This window comes from Stegodyphus dumicola, chromosome 12 (genome assembly GCF_044657685.1).
Source record: "Stegodyphus dumicola isolate Sdum_Otavi_A_Nest chromosome 12, ASM4465768v1".
NCBI classification, from domain to species: domain Eukaryota; kingdom Metazoa; phylum Arthropoda; class Arachnida; order Araneae; family Eresidae; genus Stegodyphus; species Stegodyphus dumicola.
The window spans coordinates 43,985,930-44,007,025 of record NC_140779.1 but is presented as its reverse complement, the minus strand read 5'-3'; the positions used below and the strand labels follow the sequence as shown (position 1 = coordinate 44,007,025).

General features: G+C 33.7%; 1 protein-coding gene across 1 annotated transcript in view; it reads left to right on the top strand.

Annotated features, from left to right (window-relative positions):
- Nucleotides 1-21,096, top strand: part of LOC118198977 (uncharacterized) — a 121,369-nt gene that overhangs the window by 393 nt on the left and 99,880 nt on the right. The window contains exons 2-3 of the mRNA XM_035370757.2: nucleotides 9,663-9,875; nucleotides 15,189-15,443. Coding sequence (XP_035226648.1) covers nucleotides 9,663-9,875; nucleotides 15,189-15,443 — 468 coding nt within the window. The remainder of the gene's footprint in view (nucleotides 1-9,662; nucleotides 9,876-15,188; nucleotides 15,444-21,096) is intronic.

The following is a 21,096-nucleotide window of genomic DNA, read 5'->3' as shown; positions in this document are numbered from 1 at the left end:
CATAACATCAGTTAAGAAAAAAGCAAGGCCAGATAAAAATCCCAGAAGAGTTTCTATCTAAAACATCAGCAATAAATTCGATTGTATGAAATTAATTTGTTAAGGCAAAAGTACATGAGGATTATCTCATCCCTCTTCCGTTACATCAAACTCTTAACACTAATTTCTAGTACCGCCGAGTTTTAAATACCCACATTCAAAACCTTTGCTCTCATTAGTTTCTCTCCTCAGGGATTTGAAAATAGCTTCATAACATATGTAGAGCTTCTGCTCACGACTAAACTATTCGCTATGTAGCGGTAGAAAAGTTGTGGTAACGTTTAAAATTCTTGTCGATAGGATCACTGAACACTAGTAGTTTGGTTCGGGTTTCGAAATCTGGAGAATGAGTTAGCTGCATGGGCGTTTTCGTAATTTTTCTGATGTGTAATGTGTATACGATCCGGGTTTCATTAGAAAATCCTCCATTCCCTTCATTTAAGAAGGTAGTCCTTGAGTGCTTTGCCATAATTAAATAAACCAAACTTGTCGGTGTAACCTGTGACGGTGCTGGTAGTAACAGCGGAACTAGTTCGTAACGGTAGAATTGGCTGGATTGGATTAATGTTTGCAAGGGTTTGTAATGTTACATTACTATGAATGTCATTTTCTGAAAAAAACTCCTGCGACATAGTATCGCCTCTAAAGTTTAATAGCTTTTGAATGCTTTACGTTAGATTCGTTAGATTAAATAATTCAGGCAGAACTTATTTGAAAAGAGGCAATTACATGGATTTTTTCTAGTCTTTCTTAAAGTATTCATATATAAAATGACTTTTATTCTTTAAATCGTGTAAAACAAGATAAATCAGCAGTGTGAAGGAGAGAATGATCATTGGGAAAATGTTTTTTTTTTTTTTTTAATAAAAGGAAATAAAGAAGCAAATAGCACTGCAAATTAAAATCTGACAACACGTATACACTTTCCTATTCGAGAGAAATAATTAAGACTAGACAAAAAAATTATAAAGCAACAGCACATGAAACTGTTAAGTCGATCTAGGACGGATGTTACCTTGGAAGTGTACTGTTTATTCCTGAAGTGATGAAAACGGGTGTGTATTACGAATATTAAAATTTTCATGGCGTTTCCAAAGTTCGCAAACTTTATACAATAATAATGTTATGTAGCTAAAATATTTTAATTCCGTGAATTCAAAATAAAAGTACTGCCTTATATTTCAGTAAATTTAAAGAACTAAAGTAAAAGCAAAATAAAGGATTACATAGATACAATATTATGATAACGAACAATAAAAATGCTGATATTTGACAAATCGGAAACAGTAGCATAAAAAAAGAAAGGGAGGTATAATCTTCTTTTCAGTCAAATTTTAAGCAAAATAGGAAAACAAGATAGAGGGTTTTTTTTTTTTTTTTTTTTTTTTTTAATCTGGCGATTAGAATACCTAAACTAAGTTCAAGTTTGATAGTGTAATATTACATGATTCTCAGTTTCTTGCATTGCTTACTAAAAGCTAGCGCAAAGGTAAATATTTGACTAATTAAGTTATTAAATGTATAACTTTGCAATATTTCCATAACAAATATTTGGATAATTTAATGTTAGAAGACTATAAATTAATGTATTGTTACGAATTCTGTGCATAAGATGGATAATTTTATGGAAATTACATGTGAAATTGTTTTTTTTTTCTATATAAGGCAATATGAAAATCTATATGCCGGAAAAACAAAGTTACAGGCGCAAGTGTATTTAACATTGGTTAAATGGCTATCTCGCTGAATTGGCGAGATATCGCCAAACTCGCAAAGTTTTTCGCGACTAATTTTTGTCAAATTTGGCGTAAAATCACCAAAGGTTGCCAAACTTGACGACTATTTGGCGATATTTGTGTTCGGTCCCTGTATCATAGGTACTATGTATTGTAATTGAAAAACTGTAATTGATCACTACATTAGCTGTAACCGCATCTGGGTCTCCTATGCCTTCCAGTTATTTCGAGAAACAAAAAGTACTTGAAATATCTCGGTAACCAGGTATGAAGTAGTATATAAGACCGGAAAGAGCATCAGTTCTCAGTTGTAGTTTTTGTTGTGAGTATTGAGTTCGGTGAGTAAGTCTGAGTTTTGTGTATTGAGACATCTCCGGGTTAGCTTACTCTTTAGATGAACTTGGCATTGCTTTGTGTTTAACGTTCTCAGTAGTTTGAAGTGCAACTACTGATTGTACTCTGTGACACTGTGAAGAACTATGCCAGTATTTCTGTGGAAAAATGCAGGACTCTGGAATGCTTTTTTTTAATCTAAATTTTATCAACCTCTCGTCGGACCTCTGTGCATTTAATCTATTACGAACCCATTAGCTCGCAACAGTACGAATAAACTCATGTATATTTTTTAACAACTGAATATCAAAAATTCATTAATTTCCCTCTTCGCGTACCTTTAAAAGAAGAAAAGGTTTTCGATAACAGAGTCGTGAAACATGGGCCCACCAGCGGCCGAGCGGTAAAGTCGCTGAACACTGGTAGTTCGGTCCGAGGTTCGAATCCCGGGAACGGGCTGGCTGAATGGGCGTTTTCGTGGTTTTCTCCATGTGTAACGTATATACGAGTCAGTTTCCCTTAGAAAGTCCTCCACGAAGGCATCCCTCCTCTTAGGCAGATAGCCCTCGAGGCTTTGCCATAATCACACACACACACGTGAAACATGTTTATTCTTATATTGCATTTGTATACGTAATTAATTTCACACTCTTGGATTTAATTCTGTGTATCTATCATTGAAAATATTTATATATTTTCTAAATGTGTGTTAATAATTATTTTCAGTGTCATAAGTTAAATAACTAAAATTTTACTAATTATTAATTGGCACTACAAATGGAAGTATAAAATTTGGGTCCAACTAGTATAAAGCAGTGTTTTTCAAATTATAGATCATTACACAATTTTTGATGCATGACAGAAAAATTTTCTAGCTTTATCTTTTATTATATAACTAGCCGCTAGCTTTCGTCTGGCTTTTAAATGTACCGGAATAATGCCTAAAAGAAACACCAAACATAAAATTTAAAAACTGCGCAGAATATTACTCTGCAGAACAACTTTATCAAAAAACAAAATGCAAGAAAAATGTGTTGCATATAAAAAACACTACAATGAAATAAGAAGTATTCCTTAGTACAAATATTAATTATCCTAATAAATAAATTAATCGACCTCCCGTTGCCTTCTCTCGACAAACGTCTAGTATCCTAAAGAAATATAAAATTTAAAACTGCACATAATTATCGCCCTCGTTTTTCCGAATGGCAACAATGTTGATATCAGCAACAATGATATATCAGCAATAATGGCTGTGTGCCATTGTTGCTGATATAATCAGAGAGAATTATCCATATCACCAAAAAATAAATAAATAAATAAATAAAAAATCTGAAATGTTTCAGATTTTAAATTACGTCCAAAGAGGCGTTTTTTAACATTTTGTGTGTTACCTTTCTTTATTAAATATCACGTTCCTCGCACTTAAACCATAAGATCCAGTGCAACAGCAATATCGCAAAATAGTTTTAAAACGAGCATATCTTTAGAATTTCCGATACAGAGACTCACGCGCTGGAGATAAAAATGTTTTTTTCTGCACAACGTTGCCATTGCTCGCTTTGAAATCCTTGAGTTTGTTAATCAAAAATTCGTCAAAGTTTTAAAAAATAGGAAATCGATCATAAAACAAATTTCAAATTTGGTCTTCCACATGCTCATATTCGTTGGAGGATTACGTTATTCAAAATTCGATGACTCTATGTACCGTTGTTTTATCACAATACGAGAAATATACATATATTTATGCAGATTTTTCATTATTTAATTTCTTCAAATATAATGCAGGACATTTTGTGGCAACAGTTTGAAAAGTGAACCGACATTTATGAGTCCGACGCAAAATGCCAAAACGAAACTAATAGTCCTTCGGGATTCAAATCCCTTTGGACTAATAAAAACTCATTCCAATTTTGAAACAATAGCCACTGGCTCTTATTTAGATCTACCCCTATTTGCTAAATTTCATAGCCCTGGGTCTGTTAGCTTACGAGCCACACGAACGAAAGACGCACAAACAGACTCTACTGTTTATTATAGGTAGAGATTATACATATTGTTGCGTGCGTACGGGTTCGTTACGAAATGAATGCACAAGTCTGATGAAAAATGAACAAAATGTATTATTATCACAACAAAAATTTCCTCAGATATTCTTTGAGTATTACAATATCGCACAGTAGTTATCTTAACTACTCAAACGTTCAACAGAAGTTAATTCAAAACAGCTAAAGAAAGCTAATCCGCGAATTCGCTACAGTCAAAAAGAGCAGTTTTCTAAACAAACTCTTAAAACAACAGAGAGAAACTAACTAAAACAACTGACTGACCAAATTGTGAGGTTTTCCTCCTTTTTATAAGATTTTTAAATCGCGCGCGAGAACTTTCTGGAACTTTCTCGAAATAAAAAAAGAGATATTTATTAAATGTTACATGCACGCGCTCTTGTATTTTCAATTTTCCGGCTTAGCTTTCTTTTAATACTCGTCACGCACTGAACTGCGCGGGAAATAAAACCATTTAATTTACAATTCGACTAACATTAGCTATTTAAATAACAAATCCGTAATAATATTTACTTAAAATCATCGGTTAATTATTATGAATTACAAGCAGTTATATATTATCAGTCCATTACTATTAATTTTATTGTAGATCTCTTTTCTGTCTGTTTGGTTTAATAGCAATTATATGCTTGTGAATCGTAGTAAGTTGCAATTATACATATATGGTCAGAAAATGAAAATTTTGGGAAATACTGTTATAACGTATTCACGAGTTTTTGAAATTAATCTTTTTAATTAATCAATGTAACCAATTGTGAACATCTATCAAATTTTTTAACTGTTTATTTTCAGAATAATGCATTAATGTTAACGCCAATTCTCTAAGTACCTTGTTTAATGGTTTTAATAGCGATTTGGAAAGAAATTTTTAAAATGTTAGGTTAATCTGAAAGCAATGCTGCATTTTGGCTTATAAGAATTCGAATTTAATTCTGAAATCTAAATTTTTATAGATTACTGTCATATTGACGTCACCCTTTTCGGTTGCCAACTACATAAAGTTAATATTTATTTAATTGTACTCCAATGTAAATGATATAATTGAACCGTATTATAAGCTAATATAGCCCATTGTTACTCTATGTGTTTTGTTAATTCGCCAGTGCGAATATGCTGTTGCGTTCGTTAATGGATTGAATGCATAAAGAACCGATAATAGTTTGATAAAATTTATTTTTCCTAAAGAACAGTTTACAGTTCGGGAACTTTTCACAAAAGTACTCGTATAGCACTTCTCGGTATGACAAAGTACAAATAGCAGGTACCACTTCAAACTAGTACTAAGAACGTTAAGCCCAAAACAATATACAAAGCTTCAGTGCGTAAGTTCGCAGAGTGATCCTCTCAATATTCTTAACTAATCCCTAAACTCAAATCTGAACTGAAGTAGAGTGACATTTTCTCTGGTCTTATATAGCATTCCTCTGTCTGTTGAGAAATTTCCAATATCTTCGATTTGTCGAAATTGCTGAAATTGCAAATACTGCCGATGCGAAATAACAATAATATGCAATGAACTGTATGAAACTGCTTTTTTTTTATTCTCAAGCGATAAAATACGTTACGAATAACAGCGGAAAATAAATCATCTACTCTCGTCGGGAAAGCGCGAGCAGTCACGTGATAAAATAAAAATAAACTGCGCTCGTAATAACATCGTGATTAACCATTATATATGGTCGGACACAGTTGCAGTTATGCAAGGACCAGAACAGAATGTCGCCAACGGCTCGCCAAGTTTGGCGAGTTTTAGTGATTTCTGGCAATATTTGGCGACAAAGATTAATCGCCGAAACCATCGCTGACTTGGCGTTATCTCGCCAATAGCCTCATGTTAAATGGATTTACCCCTGTAAACTTATTTTTCTTTTCATGTTGCATTATATGAATGATACTACAATTTATGTTTAATTTCACTAAATTATTTACATATGTACAAAATTCATAATAATTTTTAGTAAATTAATGCTTAAATAATAAATAATTAAATAGCTTTTCATTATATGTAAAGAATCTTTAAGATTTAAATTTAGGATTCTTTTATTTTTATCCGGCGTTAATTCTTGTACTAGCTACTGCATTGTAGCTAAGAAGTAATGCTTTAGTAAAAAGTAATTAAAAACTCCTACGAGGATTTTAGGTAAATAATAAAACGAAAATTTCTAAATTTCTGAACATTCTTCTCTGCAGTATTGAAGTATTTAATCAGGCAAAGTAATGCAGAACTATTTTTCTAAAAGAAATCATTCTTGTGTGGGAAACATTCTAAATGAAATTTGCTCGTATTTGTTTACACATGAGGAGGGAACGCTTAAGCCCATTTGTTGGTCCGTGCAGCTGCAAACATATAATCAGTCACTCACCGACTTATGATCACTCTGTTTATTATAATCCTGATATTCTATCAATATATAAGAGAAAAAAGTAACCTTTATAAATGTAGCTAGATTAGGCTTATCCGCACACTTCTCTAACTGTTGTTAAATAAAATGGCTTTTAGAATTATGATTCCTTTTTATTTATTTATTATCTTCTATACAAGTATTATCTAGTATTATTATCTTCTAAACAATACTACATAAAAAAAACTGCCGATTGTTAAGGCAACTCGTAAATAGTCGTTAAGCTTCTAGAGTGATAGGTACTTCTGATTGCATTTGCATCAATGTTTTTGCAAAGTAAAAATTTAAAAACTTTCTGTGGGGAAGAAAACAATGTTTTCATGTTTCCTGATTAAACTTATGGACCACCTAAAGTGCACAAGCGCACAAATTCCTGACCAACGAAAAGAAATACTTATTCGCTAGGAAGTATCTAGTCGCTGTTGCAAGAAAAGAGACAAAGAAAAGAATCTCTAATAGTGATATTCTTGACACCTGGCCGACTGGGGTTGTGTGTTTCATAGATCTGTTCATGTAGTATAAAATACCTGAGAAGCATATGTTGCACATTTACAAAGGATGCTCCAGGAACTGAGCTCTAGTTGAATTTCTGAAACTTATAGGGAAAGCTATCGGCCACAGACAAGTCTTGACATATTTATGCAGCTATTCCGTCCAATAATGTTTAGTGAGATTCAATATTTTTGACTTATATAGGCGCACGTTTGTATCACTGATTTTATAACCATTGAAAATATGAAGAGCAATAATTTCTTATTTTTTTGCGGGGGTAGGATATGAAAACTTCAGAACTTATTCAACGTTTGCAAAAAAGTATTCTGTTCCTGTATCTGTCCCTACATTTGGAGAAAAAAAAAAAAACTTTACGGGGTGTTCGATTTCAGAGATTAACCATGCCACAAATAGATGGATTAAGGAGACATAGAAAAACCTTTTGAGGATCGCTTAAAATAATTGGCTTTTCTTTGGGTAAACACATTTAATTAAATGAGGATTATATTGAAAAACTGCATTGTAATATTTATGAAAACTAACAACGTAAAAAAAATTATACCTGACTTTCTAGAACTTTTGAAATATCCGCCGTATATTACAAACATTACCATAATTAATAGTATACCATACTATACCGTTACTATATTACTTTCGGACTTAAGCAGGTGGGACATTTACATCGCTGCCTGGATTATACTGTAGAAAATTTTTTTAAGATTTTTCCATTAGGATTTTTTTATCCTGAAAGACATGAAAAATGAGTGACGGCTTTGCCGGGAATCGAACTACGGGCCTCTGGAATATGCGTCCAGCGCGCTAACCACTACATTATGAAGACATGCTAAGAAGGCGGGAGAAATACCTTATATACTCTCCCTTTTTAAAAGGCGACTGGGGTTTTAGGGGACCCAATCGCCAAATTCTGGGGTGGGGAGAATCATCATCCACTACTCTTTTAGTTCGGGCGCCACTGTAGAGACATTAGGTATTTTTTGAAAGCAGGAGAAATGAAAAACGAGCAACGCTTGATTCGAACCACGGGATTCTCGATTACGCGTCGAACGTGCTGACCATTACACTACGTAGGCATGCTAGGAAAGCGGGAGGAATATCTTATAATATTACATTAAACATTGTATGCACGCAGTGGCTGTAACAGGAATACATTGCACTGTTGCTTAATTAATATGTTAGGCAGCTTGGCTGATGGGGCATAGCATTTAACTGAGTGCGAAATGATGGCATCTTCATGACACCTGGCCATTCGTTGCTTAGAAATACATAAACTGAGCACTTTGCACTACTTGGAACTGCTCTAAGTCCTGCTTCATGCTGTTAGGTGCGGCGGCGTTTATTGCTTTCTTGTGGAGTTGCATGTACAAATATTTGATCTGTATTTAATTCCTTTATCTCGGACTCGAATCTCGGACCTCTCGATTACGTGCTCAGCGTGTTAATCATTATCCCATCAAGGCATGCACAAACCAGGAAGAAAATACCTTATATACTCCCCTTTTAAAGGGCGACTGGGGATTAAGGAATCCAATCGCCAAGTTCTGATGATGGAGAATCATCATGGCTTATTTTTTAGTTCAGGCGGCACTGTAGAGACATTAGGTTATTTCGAATAAGGATATGTGAAAAAAGAGCAGTGCCCTCACCGGGATTCGAACCATGGACCTCTCAATAAGCGCCGAGTGTGATGACCATTACACCGCGAAGGTATGCTAAAAGGGGGCAAAATACCTTATAACTGCAGCACTCCTTTTTGGCGGCTAATTTTCGTTGCATAGCTCTTGAATTCTGACAGCTAGGAAGTCAAATAACCTTTGCTATTTTATTAAGTGCTTATTTTTGAGTGCATATCTTAGGAAAGAGAATAAATCCCTTTTGAATTTGGCTTCTTTAGATGTTGTTAGTCTGTTAACGGACATGAAGAAAGATTATGTTCAAGGTGACCCCTTTCTTCACATGCGCACAGGAATCTGTTGAAGAGAGATTCCTTGCACGCGAAGTAGAAGTACGCGAGACAGACGCTGTGCGCTTTAATAAACCACATGATTTGCCTGATAACATGAATCCCAGAGGAGTTAACTCTGGGAAAGACGTTGCGGACTCTTACTTGCTTTCCTATACAATGATTTCATAATTTCCTGGCTTTCTCACAAATGAGTGGGAAAGAGTTGAAGAGCTGTTTTCATTCAGCTTGAAAGATGGTAGGATACAGCATCCAGTGGATAAATGAAGGCATAGATACAATATCTCATATTTTGAAGGATGTTATACTTTCCTTTTTACTTAATGGCTACATGCCGTACATGAATTTCCCTTAGGCGCTAACGTGCACCGCCGCAGTTTCAAGGAGAATAAATTTTAATTAAGACTGTCGTATGTTTTTTATCCGCCAGTCATAATTTTTTATTGCTACTGTACCAACTCAGGTACGACATCTTTCGTGACCGCACAGTTATAAATTGTCATCAGCTGTATTTGCATACGGCATATAATTTTGCTTGAGACTTGCGTTTTTAAAAAGGCACCTTAAATTAAATGTATTAATATTAATTAAGAAATTTATTTTTTCTAAACAGGTCCCCCGGCTGTGACTGGAAGTTACAAAGCTTCAGGAGAGATAGTAAACAAGCTTGAAGATGACTCAGGCATCACTCTTCAGATTGCTTTCGACGAAAGTTACGATGCAGAATCAAACAATGCTGTCTTCCTCTTGTGGGTTATGGGGAAAAATGTATCTTTCTTTGAAAACTTCAAGACTAATCAAACATTTCGATATAGCGATGCTAAAAGTAAGGGAAAAAACATTAGATCTTTTTTATCTCTCTATTAAAAACGAATCTCGAACGATATTAACACGTAGTAAAGTGAACATAAGAATAACAAATAAACTACAATATGAAATTATGCATAAAACTTACTTTTTACTTTTTTTACTTCAGAGGCATTCTCGGTGTTTTCTAAGTATGTGATTAAATCGTTTCAACAAATGAACCTTTTATACTTACTGGCTTCAGTTAAAATATTTCTTTGAATGCATTTTTCTATTATGAATTAAATTTTATTAGCTTATTTATTATACGACGGATATGTTGAACTGAAATTAATAATTAGAAGGTGGATGTGTTAGTTTATGCCAGTGATCAAAGATCCATCATTATTGATAGTTACATCAGTTGAATAACAAGTTGAAAATTCCTTGTTAAAATTCCCAAAAGTTTCATGAAAGCTTTTTTGTTGGTTATTAAAAAAAGTCTGTTGAGGCTTGAAATATGTTCCACTAGTTCCAGTCACTAGTCCACTAGTTCCATAATATATTAGACTCAAAAATAAAACTGTAAATTTATACATGCATAATAAAATTCAAAAATAATACATGTAGCAGTATCTTGGATTTGCATATTTGTTTAATATAGTTCTTGTACCTGTTCTGTTGCAAACTTGCTTAATTTAGTTCTTGTAGCTATTTTGTTATTTAAATATTCAAAAATCTCTGTTAAGTATGTCACCTCAAATGAGTAATTAAAATTTAATAATTATGATCATTTAATTAAAATTTATTTTACTTCAGTTCATTCTGTCAGTTTAAGATGTCCTTAAAATAGTTTCCTAAAAGATGATTAAATAAGTTAAGGACTCTGAGCGCAATAAAAGCTACTTATATGCTTGCAGTCCTTATATGTGTAAAATCAATGAACATCTGAGACAAACCATTAGTACGGTATATTTTAATAAAGTGTTTAATCCAAGTTTATAGTTTTCAGTAGCTCATTGAAAGCGCTTTTTAACTGTTTCTGCGCATTTTTCTTAGCTGCAGTTGCTTTTGTCCGACACTGCAGTACTTTTTGTGCATATCTAAAGAAACTGAACTTACAGTTGTTATATAGAAAAAAATTATCACGGCCCCATTGTTATGTCTGAAAAAATTTATGTTTTTAATACTTTTAACTTTAAATTTTGACTGATGGTGCCGGACAAAAAATAACAAAAAAAAAAAAAAAAAAAAAAAAAAAAAACATAATTCACATTCATAATATTCATCATTCAAAATCTAATTCATAATATTCATATATCATTTCGACATTCTTATAAATATTCGTATAGTAAATCTATCAATCAATCATATATCATATCTATCAATCAATCGTATATCATATCTATCAATCAATCGTATAGTGGTAGTGCAGTACAATTTACTTTTAGGTTTGCGTTGTGAGTAACCTATGTAAAGAGAAAATCAATAACTCCAAATTCAATTAAACTCCATGTTTCTTAAAAGCCTCCCGGCTCAAACAAATGGAGGGACATGACAGACCACAGTAAATTATACGCTACATAAATACACAAATGCAATTAAATTTTAGACACACATTTATTAAATTATTTTATATAATTAAATAATGGATAATTGATCAGTAATACATATTTTTCTAAGCAAGATAACACACAATACTACACCAAATTACAGCTTATATTAATTAAGATTAACATTATTTTTTTTTCAAATTAATTAGGTGTAACAAAATTTAATCCTCCAAATAACAGGTTCTTATTAATTAGAAAATAACGTTTTTCTAGCTCACAAAATTCAGTAGGTGAAACAAATTTTAATCCTCCCAAAACTGGCCTTCACTTGAAATTATAAATAACTTCTCAATTTTTAAACTGTAATATTTAATTTATATAAGCAATAACAATATACGGATAGATAAATCATTATTAACTGTTCTGCATTCGGGAAAACTAAGAGAGAGAGACAGAGAAAATATACTTAAAATTTCACTCACAGATGGAAAACAGTTTTTCCTGATTAGCAGGATCCTTAGTGTCCAATCCACATGGAAATAAGCCAAGCCCATTTTTCTTGGAAATTACAGTCTAATAATTCTTCAAACAGCCAGGCATCGCTTTAACTGTCCATTAGGTGGGAAACAATAGTCCAATTTAGAAGGATCTTTTATCTGTCCATTAGGTGGGAACCAATAGTCCATTTTAGAAGGATCTTTTTTCAATTCAATAACAGGTAGCTGAATATACACCAGTTTTTAGCACAATCACGTGCATCATCGAAGCGGCGAGGCAACATTTTATGCTGAATGTTTCGGAAAAGGGCCCTTGGAGATTAACCGGCGATTCAGGTGAAGCGAGAAAATCTGTGCTAAATTTTCTTGGTAGATTTTTTTTTCTATACATCTCAATCAGCTCTCAGTAAAAATGCTCTTTACAGCTCGCGCACATTTCTTTATACATCACGCAGGAAAATAATGTTCCTTGCATTTGCTCAGAAAGCCCGCAGCAGAGCAAAGCGCCCCACGATCTTTCTTTCTCTTTCACATCGCGGCTGCCCAAAATTCACTCAAATCCGACTCCGCTACAACCATCACCGCAGCCCGCTTGTACAAGTCGCTCGCCCCGTAAAGGGGGAGCCCGGCAAAACTTTCTGCTTCTCCTTTTCCTTTTCGCTCAAAAATCTGAATCAGAATGATCTCTAGTCTGGTGCAAGCACCCAGGAAATCTCGGTTTCTCCGCCTCTGTGAGTCCATAGGCTTTCAAAAAAATCATAAAATTAAATCTTACCAATCCCGGAATTTTATGTTATCTAAATTGAGAAAATGACACACCCATGACGAATCAAACACCAGAAAATCTGACAATGAAATCCGAAAAACATCTGCACACATAACGTGAGAAAAAGAAGTAGACCCCCCAACTAACAAGCGAAACTAGCTTTTACGAGTATCCAATTATGTAACTTAGTACACCTCCCACTGTCTTGAAGTAAGAAGACTGCAAACTTTAACAAAGCGATTTCCGTTTCCCACGCAAAGAGTTAAAAGGGCGACACACGACTCCCAACTGCCTCCACTGTTGGAAAAGGCCATAAACCAGATGGCTCCCGCAACCGTTTCCCACCTTAGTTACAATTCCTACTCAAGAACAACAAGTTAAATAAAACCTTAAGAGCCTAAGAATACTTTTTTCCAGATTAAAATACACATGAATACAAATAAAAATATTAGAATAATAATAATTTAAAACACATATTAAAAATTGAAATTCGCGACGTAACATATTTCTATTAGAATAATAACTTGAAACACATATTAATAATTGAAATTCTCGACATAACACAGTCTCGCCTACATTGTTCAATATGTGTACTTATTATCTGCTATTCGTTATTTATGTGGGCATATAGTATAATCTAAACGAAGAGTAGCCAGACAGTAGCAGAATAGTCTTTTTCCTAAAACATTTTCATGATATTTCTGGGAAATGAAAATGCACAAACCACGCTGACTTTTGATATTTGCTTTTTTCCATATTGTTGAAGAGATTTGGACTTCTCATATTGGGCGTACCCACACAGAACCTTTCTGTACTATCTGCAAGAACAGAAAATTAAAAGATATTCAGATGTTCCAAATAAGCCTTCTTAAATTTCAACCCTATTAATGATGCTTCTCGTTATTCATAAGAAACTACTTTTTTATACATACTTTCAATACGAAGAAAATATGAGAGGACGTATTTTTATTCTATGATTTAAAACTTTTCTTGGAACACTTCTGGCCGATTAACACATTCATTTTCACGAATCTAACTGAAAAACTGTGTTATATACTGCGAGAATGCTCTATCGTGCAAAATAATCCGCAGATTTTTCATTTTCAAGAAAACGTCACCTATCTTTAAAAATAAAATATGCTTTAAAAATTTAAACTAATAAGAAATATGTTAAGTTTTTAAACAATATTTTGAAATTTAGGTAATAATGATCTAGCTGAATTTGTGGTTCTTGCAAGCTAGATTTCTTGTGAACTGTGCTGCGAAGTATCGCAGAGTTCACTAATGTAAATGAAAGTCGGGGAGGGGTTAAATTTACCTTTTATTCAACTCAAAAATTCTTTATAGATGGTCTCCCTCTTGAGCTTACAGAAGACCTCCGCTTGGCTTTAACGTAAGATAGAAAATAAAAAACTAATCTAATGCTAGCTAAACTAAAACCAGCCGAAGCTGCACAAAAATAACTAACAGAGTTAGCCCTTATTTAAAGCTCGCAGGCGAATATTAGCAGGCACATAACAATACAACTTAAAGCTTGTAAGATTATATAGCAAGATTAGGCTTAAGGCGGAACACGCTCTACTAAGAACTTCTAAACTCTTCTGCAAAAGTGATTGAGACTTCCATTTAAATACCAGTTTCTACTCATTTACATAAAACGCAATCCTGAAAACTCATTCTTGTAGGTATTCATAGGTGAGAAATAAGGAATTAAATGAAAACATGTTTAAAAATAAAAATACATATTTGGAAATTAAAATAAAGCCCCACAAGGGAACCACATAATAATTCCTGATCTGATTTTTATACTTTTATTTACCTATGTACAGTCCAATAAATTAAATATCAGAATCCTTTAAAATATGCTTAAAATACGCACAGATAGAAGATATTAATATACTTTTTGGTAATGCTACTACACATAATTAAATTTTCAGTGCAAGCTATTTTGAAATATATGCTTCTTTATTATAATTTGTTCAGAAGTTAACTACTAGAGAAACATTTTTACAGTAAACATTATTTATATATTTTTGTGTATGTATTTCATTATAATAAAAATATAAAATCACTATTCTTTGGCGCAAAATGAGATGCATTCAGATGACACCAGAAATCACGTGACTTATGAGAAGCTAATGTAAACAAACAAGGTTATTCTTCAAATTCCCTTGCAAAATGTATCTCGTTGAATAGCGTGTGAAATGTGAGTTGAAAATTGTGTGCAATGTGTGTAATACAATAAATGTATTGTTTCCGTTCGTAATTTTCAGTTTAATCAGAGTTGCTTTATGTTGTTCTATCGTAAAATCTTGATTCACTATATCCACCAAATTATTTTCAGCATGCCTTATTTGAAACCAAACATTTCCTGCTTTTAAATACACATGTATCCTACCCGTGTAGTTTTATAGGTTTTCCATTTAGATATAATTTAAAGTAAGCATAAACTTTCATTAAATAAAATTTAAATGTTTGTCATCTGTTTGAAAAGATATGTGATTATGAAAAATAGTAATCAAAGTTTTTCATTTTAGCCTGCCAACTGCAAACGGTGGACGAATGGATAAAAACAAAATCTCCGCCATCCTTGATGAATTACGAAGATACCAATGGCACTGTGAGGTTTTCTTTGAAGCAGCTCTTCTCACTCTCAGACAATTATCTCACAGAAAAAAATGTTCCTGACACATATCGTGGCATTCCTGCAAGAAAATGGATGTACGAAATCAAAGGACGGGAACAAGAAGGTGGAGGAAGAAGAGTGCTCAATGTGTACGCTTATTGGTCAGGTACAATAATTTCATGGATTAAGCTTAATCTCAGAGATTAAATTTAATAATAAATAATATTTTTAAATGCTGACCTAGAAACTGCATTAAGGTAGGCATGTTGATGATGCTTATGCTTTTTTTATTGGTGAAAATTGCTCTTTATAACAGGCAGTCGCGGATATTTTTACAGTCTCATTGGTTTTTGCATAATTCCTTGAATAAACGCAGAGATGGACGTCCTCGCTGTTCTACTGTTACATTTCACATTTAGTCGGAAAACGAGGAGAGAAAGACACGCGGCTGACAAAATACTGTGAAAACAGTAAAAAGAGTTATAATAGTACAATAATACTTTACAGAGGCTGTTCACACATTTTTAGACGATGTATATTGTATTCACAAAACTAAATTACATAAAATTGTGTTTTAAATGTTCTATTTGACATCCCTTATTCTGAACTAACTTTCGACACTGCAGTTTCCAGGATAATAATGCCTTTTCAAGTGCAGAAGAGGTATTCTATCCCATTACTCCCGAACAGTGTTAAATGTTCATCTAAAAGTGGCGTTTTCCGCTAGTGGGCGCCAGAGGTTTCATTAGTGAGAGAAATAAAAACCTTGTTTTTTTTAATTCTTTTTTGTAAACAGTAGATAGTTCGGTTTCGAATCAGTGTGATGGATGGATAAATTGTTTCGTACAGCCATAAGAGAAAAAGAGAGGCTGTACAAGAAAATGGACTTAAATCTGAATTTTTTCCTTTTGAATGTTTTATGTAAATAAAATGTGATGTCAAGAAATTCAATTGCGGTTTTCCTGTAAAGAAGATTGCTAGCTGAAACATCACGTCCGATTCAACGAAGCATCAGAAAAGGTAAATGTATTTAGTTCTTGTTTTTTAATCAGTCATAAACAGAACCTGCATACGTCAGTGGATTCTGACAACTTCGATCAACAGTAGTTGATTAATTACGTAATATAAGTTTTGGCGTCCGCCATCAGGACGTGTTGTCCTAAAGCAGAACTAGTTATTTATGCTTCCGAAAACGGAAGTACTTGAAATATGTTTATATTTTGAAGATGCATTTTGTTGAATGAAAGCATGCTAATATTTAAGTTGAATAGAAATAGATATTTAGTATTTTCAGCTGAAACTACTATATATTAGAAGTTTTATGCTCTTGATTAAAAGTAATTTTAACTTAAAAGAAATTCAGGTATATGAATCCAATTAAGGATTGAGGAAATAGGATTACTTTAAAATTTAAGATAAAATATTTGAGTGAAGTTTAAAGTAAAAATGAATGTTGATATGATAAAGAAAAAATGTGCAGCGGCACGCAGTGCTTTCACTAGAACGGTTAAGGTTCTAAAGAACGAAATTAGTAAAAATGCTCAAGCAGATAAAGCTGTATTAAAAGATAAAATTGTGAAGTTACAAACGATAACTGGTGAGTTAAAATCTTATGATTCAGAGGTACTAGATTTATTAATTAAGGGCAGTGCCTCTGAAGATGATTTAGAAACCGAAGTTATAAGCTGTGAGGAATATTCTGATGAATTCATCACAATTGAATGAAAAGTTAGTGAATTACTAAATGTAAACAAAGTTCCAAATGACGTAGTTTTTAGTAATTCTGATGTCAGTAGTAACTCTAAAGTTAAACGGTATAAATTACCTAAATTGAATATAAAACCTTTTGATTCTCAGTTAATTAATTATTTGCCCTTTTGGGCACAGTTTAAGAAGATACATGAAGATAAAGAATTAGATGATTGTGAAGTTAAGTAAATAAGTTCCAATATTTGCTACAAGCTGTAGAACCTGGAACTCGTGCTAGGCATTTATTAGAAAGTTACCCGATAACTTCAGAAAATTATTCGAAAGCTTTGCGAGCTTTTCAAGAGCGTTATGGGGACAAAGATATTCTTATCGAAGTTTATGGTCAGGGAATTTTTGAAATTAATTACAGTAAATGTTCAAGCTAGGGGTAAAGACAGATTATCATTGTGTGACTTATTTACCAAGGTAGAAGCACATTTAAGGTCTTTAGAATCCATGGGGCTTGATATAGAAAGTAATTCAGCCTAGCTATACCCCATGATAGAATCCTGCTTACCTGATGATATTTTAAGAGCATGGCAGAGATGCAATATTAGGGTAAAGGAAGATTCTGATAGTGAAGTGAGTTTTCCAAAGTCGAGTTTAACGTTGTTAATGAACTTTTTGAAGCGGGATGTAGCGGGTGAAGAATACAGTTAGCTAGGTCAGGCTTTGAAAGTATTATCCCAAAAGGGAAGGTAAAAGAGAAAATACTGAAAAGGGATAGCAAGTACCCTACTGCAGCTGGTTTATTCGCTGCTAAAGAAATGTCGTGTTTGTTCTGTGGTAAGTCGCATGAAAGTAAGGAATGTGTAGTCGCCAGATCGTTCTCTCTGGAAGAAAAAATAAAGAAAGTCAGGGAAAAGAACTTTTGTCTGAAATGTTTACGCTTTGGCCACCGTGCCAAAATGTGTAAAGTTTTTGTACGCTGTCATGTCTGCTCAAAACCTCATACAGAGCTTTTCTGTCCTGAGATAGGTAAAACGAAAGGAATTAGTGATAAAAGTAAACCCCTAGCGAATATCCAGAACACACTTGCAAATCAGCAGTGTTCAAAAGAAGTAGCTCTCATGACACTAGAAATACTAATTAAGAGTAATAAAAAAATTAATAAGGTTAGGGCACTATTGGACAGTGGGTCCCAGAGGAGTTATATTTTAAAGAGCACCGCGAAAGAACTTGGTCTTAAGCCTCTGGCTACAGCAACTATTACCCACACGGTATTTGGAGGTGCAGAGATAGAAGCTAAACCTCATAGTAAATACAAAATTAAATTAAGTGCACCGGGTAATGGTCACAAATCAGTTATCACAACCGAATTCCTTTACCAAGAAAAGATATGTGGGAACATTCCACGCATTACAAAGGAGTCTGTTCTAGAAGAGCTTAAGAAACATAGATTATGGATGTCAGATATTGGTACTGGGTGTCCTGAAATAGAAATTTTAATTGGCAGTGATGTTTATGGCCAACTCCTAACAGGACGAATCAAGCAGCTGAACAACGGTCTAACCTGCAATTCAGACAAAACTTGGATGGACAATTTGCGGTGAGTTAGAGAATCCGTCTCAAGGTTACGTGAATAGTGGAACAGCTAACGTTGATGACTAATTTACCTCTGAGAGAACTTAGCATTCCAGATTTATGGCGGCTAGAGACAATAGGAGTTAATGATCCCGCTGAAACGTTGTCTAAGAAAGAAGAACAAGAGCTAGCCCATGATTTGTTCCTCAAAGAACTTACGAGAAGTGAAGACGGGCGTTACCGTGTTGGTCTTCCATGGACTTGTATTAACCCAAACATTCCTTCAAATAGAAATGAAGCAGAAAGAAGGTTGTTTAGCACTACAAGAAGACTGAAGGAATTAAGTAAATTTGAAGATTATGACCTAGTCTTTAAAGAATGGCAGAAAGAGAATGTCATACAGGAAGTCTCAAAAAAGGAACTAGAAGAAGTTGGAGGTCATTACTTGTGTCACCATCCAGTTATTAAGCCAGAGAGTGCTACTACGTCTATCAGACCAGTTTTTGACGCCTCATGCAAAGTTGGAAGAGCACCATCCCTAAATGACTGTCTCTTCAAAGGACCAAACTTGATAGAAGAAATTCCCGCTATATTATTGAGATTCCGAGAAAAGGCTATTGCTGTTTTATCCGACATCAGAAGAGCCTTCCTCCAAATTGAAATTAAGGAAGAAGATCGGCGATTTTTGAGATTTTTATGGTGGGAGAAAGCAAATAAAATTAAAGTCTATCAACATAACAGAGTATTGCTTGGAGCTTACCTGTAGCCCTTTTTTACTCAGCGCGGTTATAAGATACCATTTGAACAAATATCCAAAACAACTCAAAACAGTTACTGACAAACTCTTGAAGTCCTTCTATATTGACAACTGCATAACCTCCGTAGACAGTACATCCGAATTAGAATTTATCTCAAAGTCAACTGAAATTATGACTGAAGCTAAGATGGATTTGAGATTATGGCAGTTCGGCCCGGTAGAAGAAATAGAAAAGTTGTCAACTGAGAACAGAAGCTTGTTTAAAGAAGATCTTACAACTCCAGTTTCGGTTTTTGGGGATTAATTTGGATAGAAAGGAGGATTGTTTAATGATCTGCAATAAATTTGATGCTGAAACAGAAAATCCTACTAAACGGAAGATCTTGTCTATAACACAAGGTATTTACGATCCCATCGGTTTTCTCATCCCAGCATTGTTGCCAGCCAAGCGAATGATTCAGGAGGCCTGGTCAGCTAAGTCAGAATGGGATTCCCCGCTTCCAGAGAAGATCCAAAAGGACTTTCATAAATGGTATAGTGAATTGAAACAATTATCTAACTTAAAGGTAAACAGACGCATAGGTTACGGAAATAAAGAAAAATGGTCTATACATGTTTTTTTGCGACGCGAGTCAGAATGCATATGCAACAGTAATTTTCCTGCGATGTGAAGATAATAATAGGATTTCGGTGCAGCTTCTAGGAGCAAAATCTCGCCAAAAACGACTTTGACAATCCCGCGTCTAGAACTTCTTGCTTGTGTTTTGGGAGCTAGATTAGCAAACTATATTCGTGAGGCTCTGGATGTCCCTACAATACCAGTTTATCACTGGACACCATAAATTAAAGGTGGGAGTATGTTAAATGTTCATCTAAAGTGGCGTTCTCCCGCTAGGGGGCGCCAGAGGTTTCATTAGTAAGAGAAATAAAAAACCTTGTTTTTTTAATTCTTTTTTGTAAACAGTAGATATTTCGGTTTCGAATCCGTGTGATGGACGGATAAATTGTTTCGTACAGCCATAAGAGAAAAAGAGAGGCTGTAAAAGAAAATGTATTTAAATCTTAATTTTTTTCCTTTTGAATGTTTTTTTATGTAAATAAAATGTGGTGTCAAGAAATTCAATTGTGGGTTTCCTGTAAAGAAGATTGCTAGCTGAAACATCACGTCAGATTCAACGATGCATCAGAAAAGGTAAATGAATTTAGTTCTTGTTTTTTAATCAGTTATAAACAGAACCTGCATACGTCAGTGGATTCTGACAACTTCGATCAACAGTAGTTGACATGAACCTTATAAGAGATAGATTAACCCAGTGGGCGGGCCGTGCGTCACCAACATGTCGGCAAGAAAGTGTAGGGACGATCTGGTTTACTTTAACACTGAAACCTATGGCGTTTGTATCACATAAATCGTTTTAATTATTAAATGTATAGTGATGAGATTATGAAGCCACAGTTTTTTCCAAATAGGATTTAATATATCTCATTAAAGCACTTTTTACTGCATTTTCGCGCATTTTTTTCACGCGTAATTCTTGTACAAAAATCTTTACTTTGGTAAAACGGTAAAAACTCTAAGCACAAAATTTATGAAATTTAATTTTTACAAATTTATAAATTTTTACAAAATTTAATTTTTTTTAATTTAATGAACATTTTCAGGCAGGGATTTTTCAAACTATAATAACATTACAAAACGATTATATTTATTTGATTATATGATCATTAAATTATTAACATTAAAGTGGATTAGTTATTTTAATAATTCATAAAATTCGGAGCATAAAAT